This window comes from Chroicocephalus ridibundus, chromosome 18, assembly GCF_963924245.1.
Source record: "Chroicocephalus ridibundus chromosome 18, bChrRid1.1, whole genome shotgun sequence".
Taxonomy (NCBI): Eukaryota; Metazoa; Chordata; class Aves; order Charadriiformes; family Laridae; genus Chroicocephalus; species Chroicocephalus ridibundus.
In genome coordinates this window covers 223175-244217 of record NC_086301.1, presented here as the reverse complement: position 1 = coordinate 244217, position 21043 = coordinate 223175, and the positions used below count along the sequence as shown (strand labels likewise).

The following is a 21043-nucleotide window of genomic DNA, read 5'->3' as shown; positions in this document are numbered from 1 at the left end:
TCCCTCCGTCCCTCCGTCCCTCCGTCCCTCCGTCCCTCCGTCCCTCCGTCCCTCCGTCCCTCCGTCCCTCCGTCCCTCCGTCCCTCCGTCCCTCCGTCCCTCCGCCCCCGGGGCGGGACGGGGCCGGCAGCGGGGCGGGGACTCGGCGGCGCGGAGCGGCGGAGCCGGGACGGGGCTGCGGCAGCGGCGGAGCCGGGACGGAGCGAAGGTGAGCGGCGGCGGCGAAGGGGCCGGGACAGCTCGTCTCGCCGGGCGGGGGCAGCCCCGGGCACCCGCTGCCCGGCGCGGGGGGTCCCGTCCCGCGGGGACCCCCAGGTGGGCGGCTCTGGGGCTCGGCGGGGGCCGGGGGCGGCGGTGGGGGGTCCCTGCCGGGGGGTCCCGAGGAGGGGCGGCGGCGGGAGAGCAGGAAAGCCCCTCTGCCGCCCCCGGCCCCGCACGGCTCCCCGGGGGTGCGTGGGCGGGCCCGGAGCCGCGGCCGGCCCCGGTGGCGAGCGGGAGGCCGGGGCGGCGTCTCGCCCCCGGGTCCCCCGGCGGCTCGCGGGGAGGCGGCGCCGGGCCGAGGCCGCCCCGACGCCCCCGGGGTCCTGGGAACGGCGCTGGCCCGGCCGGACCCCGCTCCCGCCGGGGCCGTGTTTATTCCGGCCGCCTGACGGGCTGAGCGCGGCCCCTCGCCCGCTGCCAGAAATCCCCAGGAATTTGGCAGCCCCGGGAGGTCTCCAGCTGCTGCGCCGAGGGGCCGCCCGCTCTCCTGCCCTGCGAGCCCCCGGCCCTCCCCGGGCACCGGGACGGGGCTGCAGCGGGACAGACTCCTCAGCCCAGCGTGGCGGGCGGCTCCGAGACCGGGCAGCGCTGCCCGGGGGATTTTTCGGCAAATTCTGGTACGTGCGGGTTTGCCGTGCGTGGGTCTGCGGTGGGCAGGGTGACGGAGCTGGTGGACGAGGGTGGACTCGTTCGCGCGACGGGGCGGTGGTCACCGACGGGCAGACACCAGAAGGGAGAGCGATGCCCGTTTCGGAGGGGTGAGGTTCAGCCCTGGCCCTCTCCCAGCCAGCGCTGGGCTGGGTGGCGGGTTTGTGCTGGGGACGGATCTGAGACCCACCAAACCCATCCAGGGGAGGTTTAGGATGGATATTAGGAAAAACGTTTACACTGAAAGGGTTATCGAGCACCGGAACAGGCTGCCCAGGGAAGGGGTTGAGGCACCATCCCTGGAGGTTTTCAGAAGATGGGTAGACAGTGCTTAGAGGTGGTGTCACTGAGGGTTTTGATCAGAGTTGGGTTGATGGTTGGACCTGATGATCTGAAAGGTCCCTTCCAACCTGGGCGACTACGATTCCATCCTGGGCCGTTGTCCCCCAGCCGTCGTTAGCAGGAGCCACAGGTGCTCCCGGCCGAGTGCCTGCCCTGCAGGTGGGAAGCCATCGTTAGCTACGAGAGGGCTTAGAGGAGTAAGTTTCCATCGCTGCGACCTCACGAGGGCTTGTGGAGCTCAGTGGCAGTGGTTTCCCTGTCTGTGCTGCAGTGGCCAGAGGCTCGTGCCGATGCTGGGCTCGGTGCTGGAGCTTTGGGACCGCGCGTGGTGTCACCGGCCCTTGGAGCTGGCTCCCCCTGGGGAGCGTTGGGTGCCGGAAAGCAGGGATGCGTGCTCTCCCAGACACAAGCATGTGCTGGGCATCCCCCGGTGTGATGCCGGCAGGGCCTCGGCCGGAGCGCAGCTGTGCCGCGGCGGTGCGGGAGCGCTTCCCGGGAGCTCTGAGATCAGCGGGTGCGGCCGGGATTCCTCGGCTCCCGCCGGAGCTGTCTGGCGGCTGATTTACGGCGATGTTATTGCCAGCAGCGTCACGTCGTCCCAGCAACGGGGATGCAGCCCCCGCCGCCACCCCCCGCCCGGGTAGGACAGAGCCGGCCGGGTCTGCCCTGCTCGCCGTGGGGCAGCCCTGGACCTGGGGGCAGCGGCCGGGAGCGGGCTCTTTGCTCCCCCTGGCTTTGTGCCGGAGACGGGCTGCCCCTTCCCCGCTGCCGGCGGAAGGGCCCGTTGTTTACCGGGGCGGAGGGTGTGGGAAGGGGTGAGCGCGCCCTAAGCGCGTTAGCAGATGGGGAGCGAGCAGGCGGCCAAGTTGGACGGAGGCTGTGATGCTGCACGGTGCTGCTCTGGCTCCCTCCCATGACTCACTTGCCCACGGGCGGGGAGGAAAGGCCATGCCGTGGGGTGCCATGTGCCCTCCCGGGGCATGGCTGGCACCGCCGAGGGGGCACGGCGGGGACGGTGCCCAGCTGTGTGTGCTCCGCCGCACCGGCGCGGCCCCTCGGCAGCGTGGGCTGGCCGGCCGTGCCCTGGTTGCGTCCTGGCCGTGCCCTGGCCGGTGGCACGCCGTGCGGCTGCAGGGTCTGCCTACCGGCTGCTGGCACCCGGCCGTGCCGATGGGGCGCGAGGCAGGTCGTGCCGTGCCCCGGTTGGGTCTCGGTGGGCAGCAGTGGGTTGGGCAGCAGCAGACCCCCCGGGACGCTCGGGCAGTGGGGTGCAGGGGCTCCCCGGGAGTGTGATGGCGGCAGGGCAGCGTGTCCCGGTGCAGCCCGGCCGGCGTCGGCGGGGCTGGGCGTATTCCCAGGTGAGGCCTCTGCCTGCGCCGGGAGAAGAAAGGGGCTTTTGTCCTGCGGGAGGCCGGGGCCGAGCGGGCAGCCCAGCGCAGGGGGCACGGGGGCCGGGGGCTGTTTGGCGGTAACCGAGCCCGACCCCTTGGCATTTGCTGCCTTCGCCGCTTCCCACGGCGGGAACAAGCGGCGCGTTCTGCAGGCAGCGGCGGGAGAAGAAAGGCCGCCTTGTCCGCCCCAGCGGTGGGGCGCCGACCAGGGCGGCCACGCTCCCGCCCCACATTCCTCCAGCAGGGCCGGCTGGGCACCGCGGGGACGGGCGGTGAGGAGCCAGGTGAGGGGCTCTGCCAGGGTGGGGGGCGATGCCGGGGGGCCGGCAGCGTGGGCGTCGGGGAGCAGCCAGACGCTGGGGTCCCCCCCCAGCCCATGGGGGCTTGCAGGGTGGAGGGGGTTTGGGCAGCAGGAGGGGGACAGATCCTCCAGTCGGCAGGGCTGGGGGTCCCCGTCTCCCGGGCAGCAGGACTGGGGGTCCCCCGCGATGCTCCCCCGGCACAGCCGTACCGGGAAGGGGTTAACCCAGCGCAGGGTCCCACCCTGGCCCCGCTCCCTTCCTATCCAGCAGCCCGGCCCCTCCTGGCTTTTCCTCCTTCCTGGAGATGTGAGGGGGGCCTGGGTGCGGGCGAGGCGCAGGGTCTCAGCCAGGCTCCAGGGTCTGCGGGTGCTGCCGCCCTGCGCCCGGGGGACATGGGCACGCTGCCGCGGAGGGTCCCGCTCGGCGCCTGGGCCAGCACCGGGTGGCAGGTAAGGGAAAGCGGGGGGGTCCCACCTCGGCAGGAGCTGCTCCCGGGGGGCTGCCTCTCTGCGTCCCCCTGCTCCAGCCCAGCGGCCCCCATCCCACGCGGGGCAGCCGCCGTCCCGATAGACCCATCACCGCGGGGCAGCTGTGGGCCCCACGGAGCCCTCGCCGTGGGGCGGGCGTCCCATGGAGCCGCCCGGGCTCCGTCCCAGCCCTGCGTCCCACGCCTGGTGTTTTCCAGTATTTCATTTTTTCCGCAGTGTGTAATAGCCGCCCGCTCGCCCCCGCAGCCGCTGGCCAAGCTGGGGGGGAGGGGGGCCCTCACCCCCCAGGACGCCGGGGCTGGCGGGACCGTGGGGCGATGCGGCAGGGAGCGGGGCCGGGGGCTCCTCCTGCTGCCCCGGGAGCGGGGTCCGTAGCGGTGGTGGGGGAGCGCTCCCCGGTTCGCTGCCCCTGCCTGCCCGGGAAGGGTTAAGCCGCGTTTGGCCAGGCCCGGGCGGAAGGGAAGGGAGGGACGTGGGGAGCAGCGGACGGTAAATTTAGTAACCCCAGAGCATCCCGGGCTGTGACGGTGGCGTGAGCACCGGGTGACGGAAATCGTTCCTCCCCCAGCCGCCTCCTGCCCCTGGAGAAGGGCAGCGAGCGGCAGCGCCGGCGGGCGGCAGCTCTGCCAGCCCGGTGCGTGCCGGACACGGGGCTCAGGCACCCCGAGGTGCTGCTGCCGCCTGGGCGGGAGCGAAGGTGTGTGCCCAGCTGCCAGGGCCGGGCACTCACGGCACACGTGGGTGTGCCGGGGTGTGCCGCGGGCCAGGCACGAGCCAGCAGGTGATGCTGGGGACAGCTGGGTGCTGTGCTCGTCTGTCCTTGGCCACCAGTGGCCATCGGGGTCTGGCTGCCAGTCGCTCTCGGCGTTTGGGGCGTGTGTTTCCTACACCAGCTCCCCAGAGCCGAGGCGGCACGCTGGCTCCTGGCGCCGCATCCCGGCCTGACGCTTGGCGCGGGTTTCCCCGGGTGTGTGCCTTGCCGTGGGGATGCTCACCGGCTTTGGGCCGATGCTGCAGGGCCGGAGCTGAGGAGGGGAATCCCTTTGCTGGCAAACCCGGCCCGGGGCGGGGCAGGGCTCGCGAGGCTCGTGCTGCCGGCAGGGATGTGCCGGAGGAATACGGCAGAGCCCAGCGCGGTTGCCTGTGCCGACCTCCTCCATCTCTCCCAGCAGCAGCCCGTGCCCGAGAGCACCCGGCGTCTCCGAGCGGGCGCCATGGAGGCAGCCGGCAGGGCCCCTGCCAGCCCGACCCGCAGAGTCCAGACCATCATCCAGGTGAGCGCGCGGGGCTGCGGGAGCATGGGGATCTGGCCGGGAGCCTTCTCCGCCGCCGCCAGCCCTGCCACGGGCGGCCGGTGCTGCCCTCTGGCCTCTGCTCGCCCCAATCCTATTAGGGGATCGGTGGCAAAGCCAATCAAGATAAGTGCCTGGCAGCTCAGATCCTCTTAGACGCAGCCCAAGCCCCAGGGATCTTGTCCCCGGGGCGGGCAGGATGGAGCCCCAGCTCCTGCATCCCACCGCTGGACTGTCCTGCCGCGCACGGCTGTGCCCGGGCACTGCTCCCTGCCTGCGGCACTGCTGTTCTGGAGCAGCCCGGGGCCCGGTCGGGGCTGCAGCCGCGGGACCCAAAAGCATCCCTCCCCTCCTGCAGAACAGCCCCCTGGACCTGATCGACACGGGCAAGGGGCTGAAGGTGCAGACGGAGAAGCCGCACTTGGTGAGCCTGGGCAGCGGCCGGCTCAGCACCGCCATCACGCTCCTGCCCCTGGAGGAAGGTGAGTGCTGGCTGCTGGGGGGTCCCCGTGTCACGCCGGACCCGGGATGCTGAGCCACCTTCTCTACCGCAGGGAGGACCACCATCGGCACGGCCGCGAGGGACATCGTCCTCCAGGGCCCCGGGCTGGCGCCCCAGCACTGCTACATCGAGAACGTGCAGGGGACCCTCACCCTGCACCCCTGCGGCAACGCTTGCGCCATCGATGGGGTGCCGCTGCGGCGGCCCACGCGCCTCACCCAAGGTAGGGACGGTCCGGGATCCTCCAGGGTCGTGCCATCGGGTATTGGGGTGTTTGTGCGTCCGTCCTGCAATTGCGTCTCCTTCTGGGATGCTCCTGTCGTCTTGCCGCGGGGTGGGGACGTGCTGGATGCGGGCAGCCTTTGGGCACCGACTCTGCCGTGCGCCCGGGGCTGTGAGACGGGGGGCAGAGACCGACACCGGCCACCTGGTGCCGGGCAGGGTTTGGTCCCCGCCGTTGCGCCCATTTCCCAGATAGCGGCGGGGACGCCGAGGCCGGGTTGGGGAGAGGGGACGGAGGCGGAACACGACGCTGCTCTGCCGGGGCGTCGCTGCCGGGCACCCGCCGTGGCGGGGCTCGGGCCCTGCGCGCCCCCCGCCAGGGCCGCCCCGGGGGTCTCTCCCCAGGGCCTCCCCCGTCCCCGCGGGGCCGGTGCGGCGGGTCGGACCCCGGGCGGGGGCGGCGGGGCAGGGCGAGGCCCGTCCCCCCCGTCCCCGCCCGCCGCCCCTCCCCGGGGGCGGTGCGCGGCGCTGCCGGGCGCGGCGGCGGCGGGGCGGTGAGTGCGGGGCGGCGCGGGGGGGACACGCGTGTCCGTGGCGGGAGGGGGGGGGGGCGCTCCCCGTCCCTCCGCGGCTTCCAAAGCCCCTTTGTGTCCCCCCCCCGCGCGGCCGCGCTGCGCCCCCCCCCCGCGCCCCCCCGGCCTCTCCCGGGAGCGGGGACCCCCCCGCGTGGGCGCCGCCGCCGCGTCCCCTCGGGGGGACAATGGGAGCCACGTGGCCGCCGCGGAGGGGGCGCGACGGCGGCGGAACCGACCCCGGGGCGTCCGGGGCGCGGGGCGGGAGCCGCGGGGGGGTGCGGGCGGGGGCAGCCGAGCCCCCCCCTCCCCGGCCCGGGCGCAGGGCGGGGGCGGGCTCTGCCCGGCGGCGGCGGGACGAGCCGCGGGGCTGCGAGACCGGGGCGCTGCCCGGCTCCGGGGTCGGTGATGCCCCGGGCCGGAGGAGCCGCCGGAGGAGCCGTCGCCGGGCCGGGCGCTGGCGTCGCCGCCGGGATGGTCACCGAGCCGGGGCGCTGCGGCCGCTCCTGCCGGGGGGAGCACGGCTCCGTCCCCCCCCCGGGCGAGGCGGCCGGGCTCCCGCGGCGGCGATGGCGGTTCAGCCGCCCGGCCCCTCGCTCCCCCCGCCGCGGGCCTGGGCTGCCGGCTGCCTCGACAAACACGGCCCCTCCGGCCAGGGATTTTCGGCCGCGGCTGCCGGTGCGGGGCGAGCCGCTCCCCGGGGCCCTGGCAGGCGCTGCGAGGCGGGGTGTGCCTGTGGCACCGAGCCTCCGGCCGCCCGACGCTCCCCGGTGCCGGCACGCCGCTCCCCGACACCGCGGGCGGCACCGGAGCGGGCACCGTGCAGCCCCGCTCCCCTGCCCCGGCCGCCTTCCCCCGGGATCGCTGCCGCTGTGGGCCAAGAAAGGGCACTTTGCAGCCGGGGACAGGAGCTGTCTTGTCCGCAGCTGGCGGCCGCGCAGGCCCTGGAGCGCAGCCAGCTCCCGGTGGCAGCGGCCCCCGGCGCGGACCCCAGCTGTGCCCGCGCTTGCCACGCGCTGCCCGCGCCAGCGGGGGGTGACCTGGATTTCAGCCTCCCCCTAAGCCTCTGCTGACGGCAGGAGCCCGCTCCCCTCCCGGGGACGCCCCGCAGGGACGGGCAGCACCCGGCCCCCCGCCTCGCCGGCTGAGCCCTCTGCCCTCTCTCCCCAGGCTGCACCATCTGCCTGGGCCAGGCCACCTTCCTCCGCTTCAACCACCCCGCCGAGGCCAAGTGGATGAAGAGCATGATCCCGGCAGGGGGACGGAGCCCGGCGCCTCTCTACGGGCTGCCAGCAAGTAGGTGACCCCTCCTGGTCCCAGGCGGGGTGGTGGGGATGCTGGGGTGATCCTTGTCCCGCGCCGGCGTGATGTTCTCCTAGCCCGGGCTGCTGCGGTCAGGAGTGGGGCTGGCGCTCGGCCGCAGATGTGCCAGCCGTTGACTCGGCGTGGCAGCTGCACTGGGGTTTGTTAATGATTAACACCTCCTGGGAAGAGGGTAACGGCGAGGGCGGCGAGGCATGGCTCCCGCCTCTGCCCAGCCTGGCCACGGCAGAGCTGTCGCCCGTCGGTCCACGCCGGGGATGTGCGGGGCCCCCCCGGCTGCCTTGGAGCGGGTGTTTACGTGCTGGGGTGGCCGTGCGGAGGCTGCGAAGGCCGTTTCCGCGGCTGCAGCCCTCCATCTCGCCAGCTGCTTATCTTGCTGTGTCTGCCTGCCGATGGGATGAGCGCCTGCGCCGCGATCCGGCGCCGCTCCCGAGGATGTCCAAACCCCCAGCAGCGGTCCCTGCGCTGGCAGCCCTTCTCCCTGCCCCGACCGGCACGCCCTGGCACGGCGAGAGGAGCTTGGCAGCCGCCTGGTGCCACGTGTGTGCCGGGAAGGCAGCTGGGGGACGGGAGGAGGGACGCGGGGAGGTGCCGTGGCCGTGGAGCATCCCGCGCTTGCCGAGCATCCCATGGCCGCTGCCCTGCCACACCGGGCGGCATGGCGCAGGCAGGGCTGCAGCACGTCCCTCTGGGCGCTGCCGGCCGCCGCGGGGGAGCCGCCGGGTGCCAGCGGGTGACGCAGCCCGGGTGGCACGCCGTCCTGGCCGGGCTCCGCGCCTGCCGCTATTAGCTCGTCCCCTGAGTGACAGGCACATCGGTGCCGTGCCGGGAGGACAGGGCGGCCCGGGCTGGGGGCACAGCGAGGCCACGGGCGACATGGCGGTGGGTCCGTACGCGCCGTGGGTCTGTGCTTTTGGCTGTCGCATCTCTGCCCTCTTGCTGGGGTGCCGGGACAAGGGATGGGTGGCGCGGGCAGCTGCTCCCCGAGGGAGCGGCCGGGAGCTGCTGGCGGCAGCGCGGGGATGACGGGAGCAGGCCGCTGGGCTGCGTTATCGGGTTTCTGTCTCCCTGGTGATGGGGCCGGCGGGATGCCGGCCTCCTCCCTGGCGCGGGAAACAGTGGCCGTGGGGCGCGGGCAGCTCGGCGTGGGGGGAGAGGGGCCGGGACGCAGCGTCGGCTCTGCCAGGCAGCGCCGTGGGGCGATACCGGGTGGCTCCGTGGGACCCCAGCCTGGGCAGAGGCTGCGGGGGGCTCCCGCCGCGCTGACGCCTGCTCCTCTGTGTCCCTGCAGAGCCCGAGGCCCTGGTGAACGGCGGCCGGCAGCCGGCCGAGCGGGGGTCTCCCAGCCACAGCTCCCTCGTCAGCTCCATCGAGAAGGACCTGCAGGACATCATGGACTCGCTGGTGCTGGAGGAGCCGGTGTCCCCTGCCGGCAAGAAGACGCCCACCCGCGGCCGGTCCCCCCTCACCCCCGTGGTGAATGGGGGTGGGCGCTGCCTCCTGTCCCCCCCGCCCAGCCCCGGGGCCGCCTCGGGGGGCTCCAGCTACGAGAACGCCTCCCCCACCTTCTCCCCGCTCTCCTCCCCGGCCAGCAGCGGTGGCTACACCAGCCCCTCGCCCAGCAGCCAGGAGCAGGGGCCTGCTGTGCCCCCCCTCGTCCCGCTCCGCTCCTCCAGCTACAACCACGCCGTGCAGCCGCCCCCCCAGCGCCCACCCCCCCCACCTGGTGGGGGTCCCGGCGAGCCTTGGCCGCCCGAGAGGCCCGGGGACCACCGGGCAGGCAGCCCCCGGCTGACCCCCAGGGCCATGCCGCGGCCGCGGGGGACCCTGCAGGAGCGGCCCCCCAGCCCCTTCCGCGACCCCCCGGCCCCCAGTCGGCAGCCCGCTGGCAGGGTGGTCCCGGACCCCCGGCTGCAGCCCCCCGAGAGCCCGCGAGCGGCCCGCAGGAACGTGGAGAGCATGCGGGAGCTGCCCCCCTTGAGCCCCTCCATGTCACGACGGGCTGCCAGCCCCCGGGCGGCCCCCGATGCCCCCTCCCCGCAGCCCCGGCTGGGCAGGGAGGTGCCCGGCAGCCCCCGCGCCAGGCGCAAGGGTCCGGAGGAGCCGAGGGGTGCCGGGAGCCCCTCACCCCCGCTGCTGGTGGACACCCCCCCACGCCGCCCCAGCTTCGGCGCCTGCCTGAGCCCGGCGTACGGGCTGAGCTCCCCGGCCGTGCCCTCGCCCCGGCAGAGCCCCCGCACCCCCAGGAAGCCCCTGGGGGACCCACGGCCGCCAGTGGGGCCGCGGGAGCGCAAGAACAGCATCACCGAGATCAGCGACAACGAGGACGAGCTGCTGGAGTACCACCGGCGGCAGCGGCAGGAGCGGGTGCGGGAGCAGGAGATGGAGCGCCTGGTGAGCCCCGGGGTCCTGGGGGTTCGAGGGTGGGATCCCCCCCTTTGCAAATGCCTTTCGGCTTTTGCTGCTTTAAACCGCCGCCCTCGCCTCTCAGGGATTTGCCGCAGCTGCCAGCCTGCTGGCTTATCCGGGGGGATTACGGCCAGGAACGGCCCTCGGTGCACGGCAGCTCTGCGGGAGCACAAAGCCCCGGCTCGCAGAGCCCGGGGACACCCACGGGGTCGGCACGGCTGGAACCGCCGCGCCCCCGGCTTCGCAAAACCCTCCACGTCTCGTCCAGCCCCGCCGGGGCCACCTCGGCTGGCGACGGTGCCGTGGCGTTGTGGGCACCGCGTCTATATTTAGGTGGACGGAGTTTTTATAGAGGCGGCAGCTGCCGGGGTGGGGTTTGCCCCGTGCGTCTGCCGGTGCCGGGGCCGTTTGCTCAGCCCTGACTCAACGCCCGGCGCGGGCGGCCTGAGTCACTGCCTGGAAATAGCGGCGGCGCTGGGCAGCCGCCTGTAATTAGTCCGCCTCCAGCTCATGGCGTGCCTGGCTCTAGCGAGGGGTTGGGGCGGGCTGTGCCGGGCTTTGCAATGTCCCCAGCCCGTGGTGGCATGTGGCAGGGTAAGGAACGAGCCCGCATCCTGGCGCCCACCGTTGGCACGGGGTCCCGCGGGCTCTGCCGGTGGCACGTGCTGGGCGGGCGCCACGCTGACCGTTCTTCCCCGCAGGAGCGGCAGCGCCTGGAGACCATCCTGCACCTGTGTGCCGAGTACAGCAAGACGGACGGCAGCGAGGCGGGCGACGTGCAGCGGCTCCTGGCCGGCGAGGTGGATGCTGGCCGGCGGGTGCCCCGCGGTGCCGTGGCTCTGGGCCGTGCCGCCAAGGAGCTGCGGCAGAGGGAGAGCCTGGAGAAGTCGGACGAGGAGAACCTGAAGGAGGAGTGCAGCAGCACCGAGAGCACCCACCACGAGGTGAGGGGACGGCCGCGCTGTGTTGCGCCGTGTCAAGCCGTGCTGTGCCGTGCCATGCCAACCTGCCCTCTCCACAGCACGAGGAGCTGGCGGGTCCCCGGGCCAAGGAGGCGCAGCGGCTGGAGGAGGAGCGTGCCGGCGCGCTCGGCCGCCTGGACCAGCTGAAGGGCCGCCTCAAGGAGCTGGAGCAGCAGCTGCAGGAGACGTCGCGAGAGGTGAGGGGACGGGGCGTCCTGCCGGGTCCCCCACGGCTCGCTGCCATCGCCCCGTCCCATGGGCGAGAGCCGGGTCCGGCCGGGGCAGCCGTGGTGACGCAGCCGTGCCGGCGCAGGCGGAGATGGAGCGGGCGCTGCTGCAGGGTGAGCGGGAGGCGGAGGCGGCGCGGCTGCGGCAGGAGCAGGAGGCGGTGCAGCAGCTGCAGGAGAAGCTCGCCGGCCTGGATGCCAGCATCCGGAAGGAGCGGGACAAGGTGAGCCCCGGGGCAGGGCTCCCCACTGGTGCCGTGCCCACCCCAGTGCTCGCAGACGGTGCCGCGGTGCCCCGCGCTGTGGTGTTCCCCTGCGGAGAACTGCGCTGCGCGGAGGTGTCAAGGAGCATCCCCTCTGGGTTGGCGCCGTGGGGGGGTCTCTCTGTCCGTCCCTCTGCCTGGCACTGGTCCCGCAGCCCTGCCGCAGGAGGGCAGGGTTGGCGCTGGGGCTGCGTTTCGGCCGCCGTCTGTCCGTCCATCGCACCGGAGGGGTCTTGCAGGAGGCTCTGCGGCACGGGGCTTTCCCGGACGGCCGCTGCCTGCAGCGGGCAGCGCCGACCCCGGGGTGGGGGATCCCGTGCCGGGGGGCTGCATCTTGCGGCATCCCCGGGCTCTGCTGCCCATTTGGGTGTTTTCACGTGTGACGGCGGCCGCCGCCGTAGCGTTCAGCTTGCTGGAGGTGGCCAGGAAATCGGTGCGGGTGTTTCGTTTGCCTCGGTGGCTAAGGAGGGGGTCCCGGCCCCCTTCCTTGGAGTCGTGTTTGGTGCAATTGCTGCTGTGATCTGCCAGCCGTGCCGAGGGCACCTGTGCCGCTGCATGCTTGGCACGCTGGTGCTGGCTGCTGGTTGCTGGCCATCCCGCAGCCTTGTGGCCAGCGTGGCACGGCCCTGGGCGAGCTGCTCCGCGGTGGGAGAGTTGCTGGGTCCCGGCTGCCCGCTGCTGGTGGCCCCGCGCAGCTGACGCCCGGGTCCCGCTGCGGCTCTGTGCTGCCGTGATGCAGTGCCAGCGTCCCTGGGGTCTGGCTGGCCCCGTGGCTGGAGGTGCCCAGGCCGTTCGGTTGCCCATGGCTGGGCAGAGCTGCCATCTGCGCCTGCCAGCCATGCCCCCGTGGCGTTTTGGGGGTTTTGTTCTGGTTTTGGTCCTCTCTAGCCAGGGGCAATGTCGTGCAGAGCCAGGAGAGGAGCACAGGGAAATCCCCCTCCCCGCCTCTCTTCTGGCCTAACCGCCCGCTTTCCTAACCAGCCTGCACTAATTGCACTAACGATGCCCGCTCTGCAGTCTGCCATCGCTCCGACATCCCAGGGCACCCTGCAGCCCCTGTCCCGGAGTGCCCATCCGTGCCAGCCCCGTCTCCCCCCCAGCGTGTCCCCCCACCTCCCTTTCCGTGGATCCCTGTGTCTCGGCGCTGCCGCAGCACGGAGCGGGGTTTCCCAACGCCCGGCCCCCGCACGGCGCTGCCAGCGCTGCGAGAGGGGACCCCCCACGCCAGCCCCGCGTTGCTGGGCTCCATCGTGCTGCCCCATGGCGCTGGCGGGGAGGGCTGGGGACGCCTCCCGCTCCTGCTGGGGCCAGGACCGAGTGTCTGCTCTGCTGCTAACGCGGCGCAGCCCGAGCATCTCCGGCAGCAGCGCTGTGCCTCAGTCTCCCCTTTTCACTGCCATCCCGCGGGCAATTCTCTCCTTCCGTGGATGGGGGTGGCCCGTGGTCCCCCAGCCCGCGTGCGGGACCTGCCGTGCTTCATTGGCAGCATCCTGGATGGTGAGCATCAATTAACAAAGCTCGTTAGCAGTGGTTCAGAAGGTGCGTGTGGTGCAGCCGTTCGCAGGATGGGGATGACTTTATCCGTGCTGTCAGTATCAATCTTTTCCTGCCCGTAAGTGGGTTTTCAGCGTGGAAACGCGCAGCTGAGGCCGAGGGCTGGCCGTAACCCCTCTAACACCGCCCGGCCCGGCTCCCCGTGGCCGTTGCTCTCTTGAACCCCCGTAAAAGCCAGTGATGCTCCTCCCTGCCAGCCCCCTCTTTTTCCAGCCGAGCCCCTCTCTAACTCTGCAGCTTCTGCATGGCGTGGATTTGAGAAGTGTGTTTTCTCTCTTTTTTTTTTTTCTCCTCTTTCTTTTTCCCTTTTCTTTTTTTTCCCTTTCTTTTTTTTTTTTTTTTTTTTTGTTTTGTCTCATTCTCCCCCGATTCAGGAAAGGGCAAAGGTTGATGCTGAGAGGAAGGAGCTAGAGCAACTCCGGGCGCTTTACCATGAGTCGAAGAGCCACCTTGATAAGTGCCCCGAGTCGCTGCGGGAGCAGTTGCGGGAGCAGATGCGAAGGGTCAGTGTCTCCCCCCACCCCCCCCGGACCATGGCCCACCTCCCTCCGCTCCAGCTTAGGCCAGCTCTTCCCCGCCAGCCGGGGCCGCACTGGGAGCGTCGCACCCGGGCTGGAGGTGGCTGGCGCCGGGCACCGCCGTCCTGGTAAGCTTGCCGCTCGCCCGGACGGGGCACGCACCCTGCCCCGCAGAGGAGGGCAGGCTGGGGAGCCCGGGGGACCGCCGGCTCCTCCTGGGGCTGGTCCCAGCTATTTCCCGCTAGTGTTTGTTTACACCGCGCCGTCGGTTTACATTACCGCCGGTCTGCAGCATTTTTTCCCCAGCATCTGGTATTTTCCGGTAGTGGCCGACCTTCCCCGGCCCGTGGCCGGCGCCTGCCCTGCCTCGCTGTGCGGATCACCCCGCCGAGCCGCAGCCTGCTCGGGTCGGGGACCCCCGCGCTGGGTGCGGGTCCCGGCGTGCGGCGGGCAGGGACGGCGACGGGGCGGTCCCGGTGCGCGGGAGCCCTCGGTAGCCGCCACGCTGGTGGTGCCACGCCGTGCCCCGGAGTGACGGCCGCCCTGTGCCCGGAGCAGGGTGTAACGTGTCCCCACGGGGAGCACGGCGCGGTTCTGCCGGGGCAGCCCCGTCAGACCCTGAGCTGAGTCCGGCCGCGGGCTGCTGGTGCTTGAAGGCTGGGAGGACGCGCAGGCGTTTATCCGGCGCGGTGCTCGTCCGCGGGGGCTCTGCCGCCCGCCAGCTCGGTGACGCGGGGCCGCGTGGCGGTGGTTATGCCAGCGCGTGGCGTTTTGCCACCCAGATGTGGTTTGATGGGCGCAACTCGTCTCTGAGGGCCGGTGAAGCCCCTGGCCGCGGCAAACTCCTTGTCTCACGGGGGTGCCGGCTCTGACTGGCCGGTGCCTGGTGCTTCCATCGCCTTCTCCAGCCGGGCAGAGTTGGCAGTGCCGTTGCTGGTGCCAAGCAGAGGGAAAGCTGCCGTCACAGGGCACCGGGGACAGGCTTTGCCATGGTTCCCGTTCCCAGCCAGCACCTGCAGGACGTGGGGGCACGGCAAGAGGCTTCGCTGCAGGAGACCCCCCTGCAGGACGCGGAGGCGCCCGGCCAGAGGGAGTGACCCCCTGTGCCCTTCTGTGTCCGAAGGAGGCGGAGGCGCTGGAGACGGAGGCCAAGCTGTTCGAGGACCTGGAGTTCCAGCAGCTGGAGCGGGAGAGCCGCCTCGAGGAGGAGCGGGAGGCGCGGGGCCAGCAGCTCCTGCAGAGCCGGGCCGAGTGCCACCGCAGCATCGCCCGCAGGAAGGTAGGGCTGGAGGGGGGCAGCGGGTCCGGCGCGGCCGGGCAGCACCCCTGGCTGAGCCCCGCGGCTCGCGGGCGGGCGCTCACCCCTGCTGCCCCCTCCCCAGGAGCGGGTGGCCGCGCTGGACGCCCAGGCTGCCCAGGTCCGGCTGCAGAGCGCGCAGGAGGCCGAGCGCCTGGGCAGGGAGAGGAACGGCGTCCTGCAGCTCCTGCAGAAGGTAACGCGGCGGTCGGGGGGTCAACGTGCGCTCCCCGACCCTGGGGACAGGGTCACACCGGCTCTTGCTGAGGTGCTGAGACTGGGGGGGACTCACAGGGCGCCATAACCATCCTCTGCCTCTGCTCTCACCCCGCGCTCAGGAGAAGGAGAAGCTCATGTCTCTGGAGCGGCGCTACCAGCTGGTCACAGGCGGCCGGAGCTTCCCCAAAATGTCCTCGGCTCTCAGAGAGGTCAGTGGGCAGAGGGGAGGGTGGTCCCTAGGGCTGCTCTGCCGCCACCCCGAGCCGCTGTCGCCAGCGGGGACGAGCCTGGTGCACGACAGGCTCTGCCCTGCAGCGGCTCCCGCGCTCCGAGCGCCTTCTGAGAGCTCAGAGCCCCTCCGTGGGCTGCAGAGACCGTCGCCAGGGAGGGAGGGAAGGGCAACGGGGCCGGGCTGGGGAGCAGCAGCACCATCCCTGCTGGGCTGCTGTGGGAGCCCTGGAGCAGTCCAGGCTGTCGCCGGCGGCTCGGCGAGGGCTGCGAGCGCCCACGAGGGAAGGGCTCGGCACGGCTGCGGAGCACCAGGACAGGCACTGCCTGCGGTCCCCTCCTTGCCCGAGCGCAAGCGTGGGGCTGTCTTGGTGCCGGCACGGGGGAGTCCTTCCAATTCACGTCCAAAGGCTTTTAGGTGGGAGGGGGTGGCCCCGTTGCCCTGCTCGCGGCTCTGAGCGGGGAGCCAGAGCCACGATGTCCTCGGGGCCCGCGGCGGTGCCCGACCCGCTGCTGGGGAGAGGGGCAGGATGGCAGACTGCCCTCGCTCCTCCTGCTGCCGCCGCTGGGCTGCTGGTGCCCGCCTTGCCTACATGGTCTTTGCCCTCCGACAGGAGACCCTCCATATCTCAGAGCCTTATGAGCTGTTGGAGGGAACTAAGCCCCCGAGCCCCCTGCCAGCAGCAGCCGCCTCCTTAGCTTCTCCTGCCGCCCGCTCCTACCCCAAGGCACAAGAGGTAACGGGACTAACGGCACGTGCTTGCTCGCTTGCCCCCCCTTGGCCGAGCCGCTGCCAGACCCCTTACGCGGACTAACCTGGCCTTCGGGCAGCAGGGCATCCCCACGGCACGCGCCGACATGGCATGGCCGCGGCATTTCTCAGTTAGATCTCCGGCGCCTGCACCCACTAACGCTCAGCGCCCGATTTCAGGTGCTCTCCTGAGCCCGCCGGGCATCCCGGCTCCCGCTGCCGCCCTGTGCCTCGCCGTGTGGCACAGGTGTTCCTGCGCTTCCCCTCGCCTGCTGGCTGCGCACCTCCTGACGGCATCCGTTAGGGTCCTGCTAGCCTGGCTTCCCCAAAAAAGAGCCAATCCCCGGCTTTAGCCTGTTTGGTTCAGAAAGGAAGTGGATTTTAAGCGGGCTCGGAGCAGCTTGAGCTGTCACACTGGGGAGGGCTTGTGGCCGGGGACCCTGGGGGACCCCGAGATCTGGGTGATGGGAACGGCTGACGGCGCCTGGGCCCTCGGCAGGGCAGCCGCAGCCCTCCGTCCCCGGTGAAGCTGCGCCGAAGGCAGGCGTGGGGCGGGATGCCGGGACGCCCAGCCCAGCTCGGGCACCCGGCTCCCGGCACGGTGGCGTGTGCCGCGGCAGCGCGGGCAGCGAGGCAGGGAAGGGCTGGGCAGGCGCGCGGGGAGACTTGCTCCCGCTCCGCGGGCAGCGCCGTGGTGCCAGCGCATGGGTCTAACTCTCCTCCTTCTCCTCCGCCGTGGATTTCTAGGAGTACATGAGGCTGTCTGACGTTTTCAGGTTCTGCAGCAATGCGCACGGCCCCAGCCCGGACACTAAAGCTTCTGCCGCTGCCCCTGCTGCCGCTCAGCGCTCTTTCTTGCTTGCTGTACCTCCCGCAGCCGACGAGGTACCCGCTCCAGAGCATGCTCGGGTTTGCTCCCGTGGGTTGCTGCCGCATCCCGGGCGGCGAGGATGCAGCAGCGGCCTCCCCGCCTGCCTGGTGCTCGGAGCCCACCTCTCTCTTGGGCTGGGGGAGTCGTCCGGCTGCAGCTGAGCAGGGAGCAGAGGCTGGAGCCGCCTGGTCTCCGGAGCGCTTCTCGCCTGCTCCGGACGGGCTTTGCCCTCTGGGGTGGCAGCAGTGGGGCTGGGGAGGCGAGCAGGTGCCCAGGGGGGCGGGAGGGTGGCCCTTTGCCTGTTGGACCCAGTCCTGGCCACCAGTCCCAGGCAGGGACGATGCAGAGCAGGCAGGGACCAAGCCGGTGCCCATCACCGGGGCGGCGGGCACCACCAGCTGCCCTTCCTCCTGGGGACCGGGCACCCTCTTCTGGGGGCTGCTCGTTGCCCTCTGCCTGCTTGCCCTTGCTTGGAGCCTCTTCTCCCGGTTTAATCTGCCTCTCTCTGCCCAGTACGTGACCGTTGAGCAGCTCTCGGGCATCCTGGGCGGCCCCCGCGCCCCTGCTGCTTCCCTGCTGAGCTGCACCCCGCTGGCTCCTTCATCCTCAGGCTGCGCTGCTCCTCCTCCTCCTCTTCCATCTCTCTCTTCTCCCTCCGTCTCTGCAGAGGTTTGTGCCCCGTTTCCTTCCCTCTGCCCCCGCGCTCTCCCGGGCAGGGATGGGGATGCCAGAGAGGGGCTGAGCTGTGGATGATGCTCTCGCCCGCCTGCACACCCCTGGCTGCTCTGCCGCTGCTTCACGGCCTGCCCGGACCCCCACGATGTGGGGCAGGGGGTCTCTGTGCCCTCACGGTGCTTCCATTGGCTCTCGCCGGCCCCGCGAGCAGCGACGGGGTCCCAGGGCTGCCGGGGTCCCTGGGGGGTTCTAGGGGAGCGGCGCGGGCGCAGGCAGCGATGCTCCAAGCTCTCTATCTGTGTGCGTCTGTCCCTCTCGCCGCGTTTCACCCTCCCTCCATTCTCACGCGACGTCTCTCTCCAGATGGAGCAGCAGCTGCCGGGGGGCCCCGTGTGGCCCCCGGCTCTTGATTTAGAGAAGTGGTACCAGGAGGTCATGGCTGGCTTTGAGACCTCCTCCTCCTCTCTCTCTCCTCCTTCTTCCCCTCCTCCGCTTCCAGCTAAAGCTCACTCCTCTCACAAGCCTCTCCAGGTAATCCCGGCTCCGTGCCGCTGGGGCTCAGGCTGCGGGGCAGCACGGGGACATTCCTGCCGGGCACCCGGCTGACGCAGGGGCAGAGACCTGCAGCGGACAGCACGCCTGGGGCAGGCAGCCGCTGCCTCCTCTCCCTGCACCCCTGCCAAGATGGCACCGACAGCGGGGCAGGGTCCGGGAGGGGATGCTCGGCCCCGCCGACGGTGGAGCCATCCGTCCAGGGGGGCTTTCGCAGCTCCCCCGGGCCCCTCTCACCCCCCCGTCTCTGTGCCCAGGTCTATCGTGCCAAAACGGAGGGTGACGCTGGTGCCCTCACCCCTCGGATGAAGAGTGGGACACCCTCCTCCTCGCAGCACAACCTCTCCGTGCTGGGGCGCAGCCCCTCGCCCAAGGTACTGCCGGGGGGAGCTGGGCGTCGCGTGTCCCCGGGCACCTTGGCCACGGCTCCTGTGTGCCCGGTGCCAGCCCCCGTCCCCGCAGCTGACCGCCTGCCGTCCTGCCCAGGGCCCCCCCAGCCCGGCGGGCAGCCTCCCCCGCAACCTGGCGGCCACGCTGCAGGACATCGAGACCAAGCGCCAGCTGGCCCTGCAGCAGAAGGGTAAGCGCCGGCTCCGCGGCCGGGCTCTGCAGGTGGTGGGACTCTGGGGAGACGTGGGCGATGGAGAAGGGCGCCCGGCCGAGGGCGGCGGCGGTGCTCCGGCGGGACACGGTGCCTCTCTCACGGTCTCTCGCTTCCACCCTCTCTCCCTCCCGACCCCTCCGCCTGACGGCGTGTCTCCAGCCCAGCCGCTCCCAGCAGAGCCCTCGCAGCCGGGCAATCTACCAGGTAGAGACGTGGGGCGGCTTGGAGGGCCTAGAGCAGCCCCAGAGGCGGCAGCATGGCTGTTTGCTGGCACCTTCTGCCACGCGTAGGAGGGGCACGACCAGCCCAGGACCCCGGGTGCCTCTCGGCGTCCGCTTAGGGACAGCCCTGTGCATCCCTAACCCGCTAACGCTTTGCCCAGCCCGCTCCTGCCCGCCTGGCGCGCGTCCCCCTCGCCTGCCTGGGGGGATGCTGCTTGCCGCGCTCACCGGGGAGTTGTGATGGCAGCTCCCACCACCCCGCCCCAGCTCCAGCAGTGCCTGCGGCGTCTTCCGCCTGCGCTGTCCCCTCACCCACCGCCCTGCGGCTCTGACCATGGCGCGCTCAGCCATCGCCGTCATCTTCTTCCCGTGGCGCAGGTCAGCAGGTGATCGAGGAGCAGAAGCGGCGGCTGGCGGAGCTGAAGCAGAAGGCGGCCGCCGAGGCTCAGTCCCAGTGGGAAGCCCTGCACGGGCAGCCCCCCTTCCCTACTGCCTTCCCCGGGCTCGTGCATCACTCCATCCTGCACCACCACCGTCCCCCCGGCCTCGGGCCCCGCGCCGAGGAGCTGGACCACGCGTACGACACCCTCAGCCTGGAGAGCTCGGACAGCATGGAGACCAGCATCTCCACCGGCAACAACTCTGCCTGCTCGCCCGACAACATCTCCAGGTAAGCCCATGGCCACCTCCCCTGGCCGGAGGGCCAGCCCGCTCTGCCGGCCATGCTGCTGGCCCGAGGCCCTTCCGGCTGGGATGGCAGCTCCCGCGGCTGTCTTGCAGTGCCAGTGGGGTGGAGGCAGGGAAGATCGAGGAGATGGAGAAGATGCTGAAGGAGGCGCACGCGGAGAAGTCGCGGCTGATGGAGTCCCGGGTGAGCGGGGAGCGGGTCGCCCGGGCAGCAGGTCCCCGCCATGGCTCAGGTCCCCCGTAGCCCCCTTGCCCCCACGCCGGGGCTGATGCCTCTGCGTGCCGCAGGAGCGGGAGATGGAGCTGCGGCGGCAGGCGCTGGAGGACGAGCGCCGGCGCCGGGAGCAGCTGGAACGGCGGCTGCAGGATGAGACCGCGCGGCGGCAGAAGATGGTGGAGAAGGAGGTCAAGCTGCGGGAGAAGCACTTCTCACAGGTGCGGGGTCCCCCGTGTCGGCCTGGACGGCGAGACCCAGCTCCCCGCCGGCGTCCCGGGGTGCTGGTGCGGAGACGCGGCTCTCTCCGCCGCTGCCGGGCTTTGCAGGGCTGCGTTGCTTTTCCAGGCTCGTCCCCTGACGCGGTACCTCCCCATCCGCAAGGAGGACTTCGACCTGCGGCTGCACATCGAGTCCTCGGGCCACAGCGTGGACACCTGCTACCACGTCATCCTGACGGAGAAGATGTGCAAGGGCTACCTGGTCAAGATGGGCGGCAAGATCAAGTCTTGGAAGAAGCGCTGGTTCGTCTTTGACCGCATGAAGCGCACGCTCTCCTACTACGTGGGTGAGTCCCCGCGCTGCCCCGCGCCATTGCCCCCTCCCCGCCCCCTCGCCCGCAGCCCCGCGGTCGTCACCGGTTCCTTCCCTCGGGCAGATAAACACGAGACGAAGCTGAAGGGCGTCATCTACTTCCAAGCCATCGAAGAAGTTTACTACGACCACCTCCGCAGCGCGGCCAAGGTGGGAGCCGGGACCCCTCAGCATCACCCTCTTCCCCATCACCCTCCGCCGTGCGGGCGGGTGGCGGCCGGGCCGGGGGTGGTCCATGGTCCCCCACACCTGGGTGCTGCGGGCAGGACGCCGGCGGGGGGTGGAGGGGTTCACGCCGTCGCGCTGACACCCCCCCCCCCCCCTCCTCCTCTCCCCTTCCCCAGAGCCCCAACCCCGCGCTCACCTTCTGCGTCAAGACCCACGACCGCCTCTACTACATGGTGGCCCCCTCGGCCGAGGCCATGCGCATCTGGATGGACGTCATCGTCACCGGGGCCGAGGGCTACACCCAGTTCATGAACTGAGGGGGGGCGGGGGGCGCAGCGCACCCCGGGGCCGCCGGCGGGAGGGACCCCGGAGCCGCCGGAGCCCCGCCCCGGGACGCGGTGGCTTTTTTTTTTTTTACTATGTCGACTTTTTGAAAACAAAAAACTTTATTGGAAACGCACCGCAGTGTCGATGCGCCGCGGGGGGGGGGGGGGGCGGACCGGGCTCGCGCACGTGGCCGCGAGGGGGCGGGGCCTGGGGAAGGGGCGGGGCCGGGAAAGGGGCGTGGCCTGAAGAAAGGGCTGGTCTGCCCCGGGGAAGGGGCGGGGCTTGGAGAAGGGGCGGGGCTCGGAGGAGGGGCGGGGCCTGAGCCAGGGGCGGGGCGGTGCTGGGACAGGGGCGGGGCT

At 71.9% G+C, this 21043-nt stretch overlaps 1 protein-coding gene across 16 annotated transcripts; it reads left to right on the top strand.

Annotated features, from left to right (window-relative positions):
- Positions 1-143: 143 nt before the first annotated feature.
- PHLDB1 (pleckstrin homology like domain family B member 1) lies at positions 144-20810 on the top strand. 16 transcript variants are annotated; one of them, XM_063355355.1, is made up of 26 exons: positions 144-208; positions 4602-4706; positions 5083-5206; positions 5279-5449; positions 7191-7316; positions 8635-9737; positions 10454-10696; positions 10774-10911; positions 11028-11165; positions 13133-13261; positions 14400-14555; positions 14659-14769; positions 14912-15001; positions 15635-15757; positions 16519-16656; positions 17156-17311; positions 17681-17848; positions 18127-18243; positions 18356-18449; positions 18633-18677; positions 19073-19364; positions 19475-19565; positions 19670-19816; positions 19944-20163; positions 20254-20339; positions 20534-20810. In XM_063355355.1, the coding sequence occupies exons 2-26, from the start codon at positions 4647-4649 to the stop codon at positions 20672-20674; spliced, it is 4407 nt and encodes a 1468-aa protein (XP_063211425.1). In that variant the 5' UTR covers positions 144-208; positions 4602-4646; the 3' UTR covers positions 20675-20810. The 16 variants fall into 16 exon arrangements, with proteins under 16 accessions (XP_063211425.1, XP_063211424.1, XP_063211422.1 ...); XM_063355354.1 differs by having other exon boundaries at positions 156-208; positions 4605-4706; XM_063355352.1 differs by lacking the exon at positions 144-208 and adding an exon at positions 3337-3393 and having other exon boundaries at positions 4605-4706.
- Positions 20811-21043: the final 233 nt, after the last annotated feature.